Source organism: Herpailurus yagouaroundi, unplaced genomic scaffold, assembly GCF_014898765.1.
Source record: "Herpailurus yagouaroundi ecotype Mexico unplaced genomic scaffold, PumYag 29, whole genome shotgun sequence".
Lineage (NCBI taxonomy): Eukaryota > Metazoa > Chordata > Mammalia > Carnivora > Felidae > Herpailurus > Herpailurus yagouaroundi.
This window is the reverse complement of record NW_024412377.1, coordinates 105,980,319-105,990,505: the sequence shown is the minus strand read 5'-3', so window position 1 is coordinate 105,990,505 and position 10,187 is coordinate 105,980,319. Positions and strand designations below refer to the sequence as shown.

The window sequence follows — 10,187 nt, the reverse complement described above, 5'->3', positions numbered from 1 at the left end:
GGTCCAGTAACCTCAGGGCAGATCAGGAGATGATACACTGTCTAGAGAAAAAAACCAGGAAGATGCAGCAAGCCATTGTGGAATGCAGTGAGTACTGTCCTTTGTTGTCCTGGGAGATTTGCAAGGAGACTTAGGGCATGAGAAGTCATAGGTGATGCTTGAGGCACTCTCCTGTGAGTTACATACGTGAACCTTGTGCAGTCTAGTGCAGTCCAGGAAGACACTAGGAGATGACACAGTCCCAAGTCTCCGTGAAGAAATGAGATGATGTCCACCTGTCCCAAACAGCATTATCCACATGTCCACATTATTCACAGCATTGCTAACGATGACCATTAATATCACAGGATAATTTTAGTATACAGTGGGTGGTCATGGTGTTCATAAGGTGGTGTTTGCTTCAGAGCCTCCCGTGGTTGGAAGCAGTGGGGAGGAGTTGTCACTACAAGCGTTCTAAAATCGAAATTCTGTAAAGTAGTGACTCTTGTAGTTAAGCGGAGTCATTGAGAATTAGCAGACTTAGGTACAAGGAGAATAAAACCTGGATGGACATGTCTTTCATCCCCTCTCTTCCCCATCACCTTTCTCAAAGCAGTCATGTGTGTTTAATGCTTGCCTGGCGCCATATGGATTGTTGAGCCACATGGGAGTACGTTTCCCAGGTTGTTCTTCCTTCTTTTCTCTCTTGCCCTCTTTCCACCTCTCCTATCTGATTTCCCTGAACGTGTTTATCCCTTCTTGTTTGTACAGTTGGCAGTTTTTCAGAGCACTTGGATCAGATAAATGGACGAAGCGAGTGTGTGGACAGTACAGATAATTCCTCAAAGCCACCCAGTGAACCCGCTTCTCACATGGCTCGCCAGCGATTAGAAAGCACAGAAAAAAAGAAAATCTCGGGGAAAGTCACAAAGTCCCTTTCTGCCAGTGCTCTGTCCCTCATGATCCCAGGAGGTAGAGAGACATCTACTCGCATGAAATTGTGTGGTTTTGTGCATGTGTCCCCCTCTCCCCAGTTTGGAATGCTGATCGAGATGCAAGATTGCTAGAAGCAGTAACGGGCGGTACCCAGTGCATCTCTCCGGAGTTTCTCCCTGCGGGAGCTCCAGAGCTCCCAGACAGCATGTGTCACTGATTTCTTCTTGCTTCTTTCTGCATCAGGAGATGAGGCGGGCTTCCTTCCCACACAGCCTGATTTCTTTTATTTGTTTTCTTTCCTTTTCTGCTCCCCCCTCCTCAAATTAAGTGGTAAATTTATCTCCTCTGAATCATTTTTCTTCCCTAGACTATGCATCATTTATGTACTTTACTGAGTTGTTTATAGCATATGTGTTGGAAAGCTAAGTACAGTTTTTCCTCTTCTAATTAATGAGGAGAGAGATATGGAGAACGTAAGTTTTTCATTTCTGGGGATGCAGAGAGTCACAGACAGCCCTGAAATTTACAAATTTTCCCAACCCTGTCTGTTGAGCTAGGCTTCCTCCTACTGGTACTCGTTTTCTCCCCTGTATTGGAAGACTGGGCTTATTTATGGTTTTGTGGAATTGCAGTATTTTTATACACCAGGGCTTTGCCTCTAGAAATCACTAAGTCTATGCACTTCCCCCAGAAGTGAGAAAACATACACCCTGGTGTTTGTGACTTAACACTCAAATGACAGCCCGAGAGTGGAAGTGGCAATTGAATTACATTGCAGATGGCTTGCATTTGGAGGAATACAGACCTTGTATAAAAGGAATTGTTTACAGTTTCAAAATTTCCTGTTTGTGCAGAAAGAAATTTGATACAAACAAATGCTCATTTGGGGGTATTGCTCACTCTAGCCCACTCTGTTTTCTGGGAGGTGTCCCATTCAGCACCATAAAGTAACCATCTATCTCCTTAGTTTGAATGACTATTCATAACTCCAAAGCAGTGGCAGTTGGAAAGGTAAGTCCACTTTTGAAAGCTGGTGAGAAAGCCCACATCTTGGTAAGGTAGAGCAATTGTTTAATACAGGGCGATAAGGGAAACTGTCATGCCGCAAAGGATGGGGACTTGGCTTTCCAGCACTTTGGATGTGTGTATGTGTTTCCACTCTGTCCAGTTCCCGCTCGCATGGTTACAAGTTCCCTGCCCACCAGTGTGTGTCTCTTCACTTGGCCTTGTGATCTTTAGACAAAAGGTAGCCAGCGAAAGAGTACCAAGAGTGCCACACGCAGTCCCAAAGTGAAGGAACAGCGCTAGTGATCTACCTAGCTTTATTCCACTTTGACAGATATAAGAATCGGAAGAAATGATAGTGTGGGCACTGGCAGTTTGCTGTGGCTCCCCTGGTGCTCACTGAACCTGGTGAGTCTTCAGTAACGCTGGGCACATAGTAGCCTGCCTCTGACTGAGCTCACATTTAAACTTCAGCATCTTTAGTGGATCATTCTTTTTGTCAAACACACACACAATTTCACGTGACCAGTTAATTAAGATCTGTTTAGACTCACATGGATGGAACAGTGATATCAACAATAAAAGCGTGTTTGCTTTTAAAACAAAAACAGGGGCGCCTGGGTGGCTCAGTCGGTTAAGCAGCCGACTTCGGCTCAGGTCACGATCTCACACTCCGTGAGTTCGAGCCCCGCGTCGGGCTCTGTGCTGACCGCTCAGAGCCTGGAGCCTGTTTCAGATTCCGTGTCTCCCTCTCTCTCTGACCCTCCCCCGTTCATGCTCTGTCTCTCTCTGTCTCAAAAATAAATAAACATTAAAAAAAAAAATTAAAAAAAAAATAAAACAAAAACAGAATAGAATTGGTATTGTGGTATTAAGTTTTCTTAAAATTTCTCTATTTCACCCGTATTATCTTTGAGAATCATTGTTAGAATTGTAGGTACTGTAGGAAGCGATCAGTTGTATTCATAATAATTAGGAGTGATTGTTTCATAAAGAAATTGACATTTCACTGTTGTCTTGATCGAAATCACTTGAGTACTAGTTCAGTAGTACTGTAAAAAGGAACTGGTAACTTGATGGATTGTTTTCCTGACCACGTGTGTTTGAAAAGGACCATGTTAAATTTGTTGATTTGGAGCCTGAGAATCTTTTACTATAGTCTCCACAGTCTTCTCTGTGTAAAGGCATACTTGAAATTTGTGCATCTCTGATTTAAGGACAACAAAATATACCAACTACAGCTATCCCAGCCAGGTAGGGGACTAAGTTTGGTGTGTGTTTTAATTAGCATAGAGAATGAAGAAATTCTAACCTCACAGAATTCACTGAAAAATTAGTTGCAGTACAGACACTTTTGAAGTCTTCTTAATATCCCCTGTTTGGAAAGCCATCCTAGTTAGCAATATAAATATTTTTATATTATTTCTTGATGAGAAATGAATGGATTTATTGTGTGGCTGAGCTCCCCATCATTGCAGGGCTCATGCGGTGCAGGCTGGCTGCATGGATGTTTGTGTGATCAGCATCGGCTCTAACGACTGGCTTCTGTGTTGCAGATATGTTTGCCGTTTCTCCCCTGGGAAGTCCAATGTCCCCCCATTCCCTGTCCTCGGACCCTTCTTCTTCACGAGATTCTTCTCCCAGCCGAGATTCTTCAGGAGCTTCTGCCAGTCCACATCAGCCCATTGTGATCCACAGTTCAGGGAAAAACTACGGTTTTACCATCCGAGCCATCCGGGTGTATGTGGGAGACAGCGACATCTATACAGTGCACCATATTGTTTGGGTGAGATCAACAGCCTCTCATCCTTGTTACTTTTCATTCCCAGCCAAACTGGACAATGAATAAGTTGGCTGAGGCATATTTATAAGCAAACAGTTTTTCTGCTAAGCTGGCTTTTGGGACCTGTTTCATGCCCTTTCCCTTTATATGGTGGCATTGAATTGAGCAAAAACTAATAACTTCTCATAATTCTGTCCAGTTTTCATATTTGATTGTCCACTTTGCATGCCAGCATGGTAGAAATTGTCCAAGATGGTCCTATTGTCACCCTTCTTTTTAATTTTTTCCTGGCCTTCTTTTATTAAAAAACAAACAAAACTAACTACCTTTCCCACTCACCTGAAATTTTGTAAGTAAGTGTCCTATTTTAGGATGATGTCAGAAAAGGAATAATAACCATGCCTTATTGATTTCCTCTTAGAAGCTTAGGATCATTTGCTAATTCACCCAGAATATTGTCCCAGAAGAAACAGTAGATGTTAAGGTTGCCATTTGTTGGCTGATCAATCTATACTTTTTTCTTGGACTTCAGAATGTTGAAGAAGGAAGTCCAGCATGCCAAGCAGGACTGAAGGCTGGGGATCTGATCACACACATCAATGGAGAACCAGTGCATGGACTTGTCCACACGGAAGTTATAGAGCTTTTGCTAAAGGTATTATCTTTTTTATGCCCATGCCACACAAGTAAAGGTCATCAGAAAGAACTGGTACCAAGAGTTCTCTCCTTAAGTTCTAGAATTCTCTATGATGCATGCATAAACAGTCTTATTACTGAGGAAGTATTCAGTGGTTTAAAGTCTGATAAAAGGTGAAGAAACAGATAAATATGAATTTGCTGGTTCTATATATCATGAAAAAACATGGCCTTCTATCTGCACAATCACTTCTGAATTTAACTTCTTATTCTAAATTACGAATAACAAGAGTTCTTTTTCACTTTATGAGCCTTACATAGTAAAAGCTGTTGGGAAGTCACCTATGCTAAAGATGGTTTTCTTCAGGGCCATTCAGCAAGTTTTATTCCAGTACAATGGAAGATGAAGTGGTATGAAAATGAGGTCAGATTTGAAGGTTCAGTCTGAGAGTTGGATTTCCTTTGAAAAATAGAAATGGAAATATATACACATACACTGTAGATGACAGAAGTAAGTAGCAATGGAGGAAGGGGTTCTAGTAATCATTAGGCTCTCACACAAATGATTTTGAACATAGAACATTTTCTGTTTTGAATGTAAGCTGAATAAAGCCCACGGAGTTAAGATCACAAGAAGCGTGAATGTGAGTGGAGAGAGAAAATCTACACTGATCCTTCAGTTCTCTTATTTGCTGTGTCACCTGCTGACAGTAGAATATAAAGTTATAGCTCCAAATATGGCTCTTGTAAAAACAAAGACGAATTTGTACTTGATTTTAAATTTGTTCAGAAAAAGAAGTCAGTGATCAGAAATAGAGTCTCTAGGTGTAAGATTATTTTACAAATCAGCAGATTTATGGATGATCTCTTGCTTTTTGGGCACTGAAAGGGGCTGTAAGGGAGTTGTATACAGAAAAGTGTGAGCCATGGTTTCAGATAAACTACAGTCTGTTGACAGACAGAACATAAATATGTACCTGCCATTTAGATAATGTACATTCAGACTCTTTTCAGAGCACTCACACTGAGCCCAGTGCCATAGTACATATTAGTAACACAGGAATGAAGGTATAGTCCTTGCCTTTGAGAAATATGGGAGATATAGGAGATGTATGGAAGCAGATGAAGTTTAACTTAGGACTGTCACAGAGGGAGGAATGTTATACTTTTGGAGAGAATATTCTATGAGTGGGGAGAGACATCACAGAGAAATTTCATTGAATTGAAACAGGAAAGAAAATTAGAAATTTAGAAGGCACTACAAAGAAGTGGGTGTGCTAAGCCTTCCAAAAATAAGTGCAGTTAAAAGACTTTTCTCCTTTTCTGTCATTCCCCAAGCTAATATGAGCGTATTCTTCAAAAGATTAGGGTTGGCTTAGGTTCTGAGAGTAGTAATAGCAGGCATATTCAGAGGTCCATTGCGAAGTAGCAGGTTGTAGGAAAGTTATTGCCACTGATTAATTCACATTATTAATTAAATTTTGGTCTTGGGCTCAAAACCAAAGTCTGTAGGGGGTGGCACCTGACTATGCTGTCATTCATACCTACCGGTTGATGATGCAGGGGACATCTTCCCATGTAGTTCCAGCATTTACCCAATACCTGGGATATACAGGTGGGTACGCAATAAATGTTCGTGGAATTGAGGTGAATGCTGGGGTCCTCTTTTGCTTTCTTTCCAAAAGTTACCATGGAGGGGGTCAAATACCCCACTTCTACTTTTGTTGGTCTTGACTCATGTCTTAATATGCAGGCTGTTCATTTTGTCAGTCAGCTTGAAAGGGCTGGGGTTAGTCTATACTTTCAAGTATGGCTATTGAACAGAAAGAGTTGACACCGTGGGTACAACCTGAGGTTTTCAGTTTAGATCACCATCTGTCCCTGGTAATATTCTTTGTCCACCTGGTATGGAACAACTCTCTCATAGTAAGAATCCAAGAAATGGGAGGCAGGGCATTGGGATCCCTTGTCTGTGAAAGTCGCCTGATAGGACTTCGGGCTTTGCAAGACTAAATTCTGGATGGGATATAAAGACTCATGAGTCTGACCAGCAGATTCTCTCACAGTACCTGCTCTTATGGTCCAGGGGTGCCTCATTGCTGGCTCACAGATAGACCCCTTTGTTGTTGTTGTTGTTGTTGTTGTTGTTGTTGTTGTTGTTGTTGTTTTAAGTTTATTCACTTATTCTGAGAGAGCGTGAGATCTGGGGAGGGTCAGAGAGAGAGGGAGAGAGAATCCTGTGCTGACAGCATGGAGCCTCACACAGGGCTTGAACCTACAGACTGTGAGATGATGACCTGAATCGAAACCAAGAGTCGGATGCTTAACTGACTGAACCACCCAGGTGCCCCTTGACCTTTTGTGAGTAAGAGTCCAGGAAGGTTGTTTTGGATTTTTCCCTCCCTTTGTCTTCATATCCAATACACATGCCTTAGGCTCCTCCGAAGTAGGTTAGGCTCCTCCGAAGTACGCAGACAGAAGTGTTGTTTGTCTCTAAAATGCTCCTTGATCTGTTCTAGGAGCTCACCCTTTCTTTTGGATAATAAGTCTGTATATTACAGTGAGGTTTTCTTAGTTGTTATTCATCCTGCTAGAGCTTTTTCCAGTCTTCGCATTAGCATTTAAAAGAAGGTCAAGGGATTTTCATTGGTAACATCAGCTTGGCTCTCTACCTTCTTTGTAACAGCATTATGTTACATGCAACATCGCTTCATCCACAACCTATCTTCCTATCACTTCCTGGGTCTGCTCACAAAATCAGAAGAAGAAATAATAAACTGAAGTGTATATATCTTTAGAAAATAGGCATTTGTTTATCTTGCTGATGCATTTGGTTATTTCCATAATTTATTTTATGGAGTGTTAGATATGATCGTGGATTTTAAAGCCTGCTTCTGTGAAATTTGAGTGTATATTTCTCCTGAAGGTGTCTGGCAAAGTGTCTTAGCCAAATCCAATCCCATTCATACAGTTTTGTCCTCCTCTGGTTAGGGTGCACCTTGATTCCTGGATGTAGTCAGTGTGTCTCTGAAACTGTGCAAACAAGCCGTATTGGAGAGCCTTGGCACCCTCTGGAGCCATGACCTGCTCTGTCGCAGAGCCAAGCAGAGGGTCCTGCCTCTACTTCATAAAGGAAGCACTCGAGAGGAGCGACCAATGTAATGAAACAAAAAGGATACGAGGGATTTAATTATCTTTCCAGTGAACTGTGTAATCATGCAGCTTTCTTCCAAATTTAAACAGCGGTTCTTGGACAGCGTGTAAAGGGAGTAGGATCAACACCGGGCGTCCTCGTGACATCACTCATGGAACATCAGGGTAGTGGCTATATTTTGGTATTCTCGGGTACTGTTTACTTGATGTTTTTGTTTTTGTTTTTTTTTAATGTTTATTTATTTTTGAGAGAGGGCGAGCAAGCATGAGCACACAAGTGGGGCAGGGGCAGAGAGAGAGTGAGGAAGACACAGAATCCAAAGCAGGCTCCAGGCTCTGAGCTGTCAGCACAGAGCCCAACGTTGGGCTCAAACTACGAACTGTGAGATCATGACCTGAGCTGAAGTCGGACGCTCAACCGACTGAGCCACCCAAGCACCCCTCTTGATTTCGTGTTCTATACTTGCGAACTACTTCATGAAATGTTATGGCACCTTAGGAAAAAGGTGGAAGAGCCATCGCTTGAGGCTGCTATATATCTGTTTAGAAGTTCGTATGCAGTACAATATCTTTCAGATTGCAAACGGAGTAAGCATTTTCCACATTTGACGTCTTCACATGTGGTTTCGTTTACTCTCACACCTTCCAAGCAGACCTGCTATGGGAGCACTAACTCATATCCACAGGGAAGCTTGTCCAAAGTCACTTCTCATCATAGATCTGTGGAATTACAGAATCAATGTGTTTCTCCAGTTCACTTCCCCATTGGCTCCCAGGATCCCTTCCCGCGTGCTCTTTCAGCTTTGCCTCACACTGGTCCTGCTGCAAGGAGGTGATCCCCTCCTTTCTGCTTTTGGGTAGCTTTCTAAAAGAACTTTGTAAGAGCAGTGAAATCTCTGTGCACTCACTGCAGCGATGGATGGAGTCCGTATTGACGCACATGATAACATGCCCGGCTTAACCTCTCTAATCTGGGAAACTCTCAAGTAAACCAGATTGCTTTTTGGGGATAGTATTAGTTTCAATACCCAGCACATAAAAGCAGCCCTAAAACTTCATTAGTCCCGGCTTCAAGAATTTCCTTTCTATGAACTCTGGGGAGCCTTTAGATGTGAAAATGGAGGCCATCAAATAGTGTCATTATGACCATCCTTACATATTCGCCAAGTCCTAAAAACGTGCAGAGCATTGTGTTAGATACTGAAGGGTCAGTCGCACAAGAGACAACACATAAGAATATTAGGTAATAGTGCTTTATGTAGCTGAACCCCTATAATCCTCACTTGCTGTGAAGCAGGTCCTGTAAACAACATTGTTCCCATTTTACGGATGAAGAAATGAAGGCAGCAGAAATTTAACAAAGCAGGCCCAAGGCTACCCGCTAGGAAGGAGCAGAAAAGAGGATTTGCACCCCACAGTGTGGCTTTGGAGCCCATGCTTGGCATGAGTCCACCAGAGTACGTGGAAAACCAGTGGCGAAACCAAGTCTACAAAGTGTTAAACATAAGGAGCCGACTGTAAATCTAGCCCACATTCTGAAGGAGAGATGGCTTTCCAGGGGGGATGAAACAGGGGTTATCTGTTCAGGGCTGTGAAGGATGGGTGGAGAGTTAGTGTATGGGAAGGGAGTGCAGGGTGGGCTCAGCAGAACAAAGAGGGTGTGTGCAAATGCAAGGCCAAGAAAGCTCAGAGTACTTGAGGTACACAAATCGAGTGACCGGAGCCTGGGTTTGTATATGGGATGGAATGTGCAGGCTGGCTGGGGCTGGATTGTGGAGGATGTGAGTCACAGCAAAGACCCAGGCCTGCAGAAAACATGACATTCCCCATGTGCATGTCGCAGAGAAAGGAATGTAAAAATAGTCTATCCAAGGCCAACTGAGAAGTTAACCTGGAGCCAGACTGAGGGGAAGAGATGGTTAGCCTGCCATTGTATTCAGTTCAGCCAGCTTAAAATAATTTCCCTCGCACCATGCACAGTTTATACCAACAGTTTACAGTAAAAGTGAACAAATTGAACATTTAACAATCCACCGGCACCATTTTTTGTTGTTTTTTTTAAACAAGTGCCACAGAATTTCTCTTACAAGAGTTCGCTCCTTCAGAAGAATGTATTGAGGATAAATTGACCCAGTAAGACACATTGCACTGAGTTCAGGCAGCCCTCCATGTAGCCGATGGATCCACCAGGTGGCAGGCTTTTCGATTCTCACCCTATTGTGGATTAAGTTATTTTTCCCGTCATTTACCATTTGCATGATCGTTAATGCTCCCAGTGAAATATTTGCACTTTGCATCTTGAGTGTCTGTAGTTCCTCCTTAGGGAAGTTTTCTGAGTGTATAGGTCAAGCAAACTGTCCTCTGCCATATATAGAAACAAGAAAGAGAAAACTGGGTTTGGTTTTTAATAGGGGAAGGGAACATTTGTACAGAACGCAGTGATGTGCTCTGATTTAAAAACCCTGGCTGTAACTTTTCTGATGAGATTTGTTCATCATTTATTTTTATTTCATACAACGTTTATGCTATTTTTATATGTCTTCCATTTCTTCTTGACAGTCTGTTGCATCAATCATTCCCTATATTGTCCAGAGCCTGGTTCCTTCGCCACCACCCGTTAAGTCTAAGCCATCTACTTTGCCAGGGGCAGGAAAGGTGGACGACGATCAGGTCACGCCATGCCTGTGAGGAGCAG

General features: G+C 42.6%; 1 protein-coding gene across 15 annotated transcripts in view; it reads left to right on the top strand.

Moving 5' to 3' along the window:
- The window catches only part of MAST4 (microtubule associated serine/threonine kinase family member 4), a 570,307-nt gene that overhangs the window by 548,019 nt on the left and 12,101 nt on the right, over nt 1-10,187 (top strand). For 13 of the 15 annotated variants that reach the window (XM_040451692.1, XM_040451683.1, XM_040451673.1 and 10 more), the window contains 3 exons: nt 751-951; nt 3,477-3,706; nt 4,236-4,358. In XM_040451692.1, the coding sequence (XP_040307626.1) occupies nt 751-951; nt 3,477-3,706; nt 4,236-4,358 (554 nt within the window). The remainder of the gene's footprint in view (nt 1-750; nt 952-3,476; nt 3,707-4,235; nt 4,359-10,187) is intronic. The other 2 variants (XM_040451714.1, XM_040451777.1) reach the window with 1 other exon arrangement.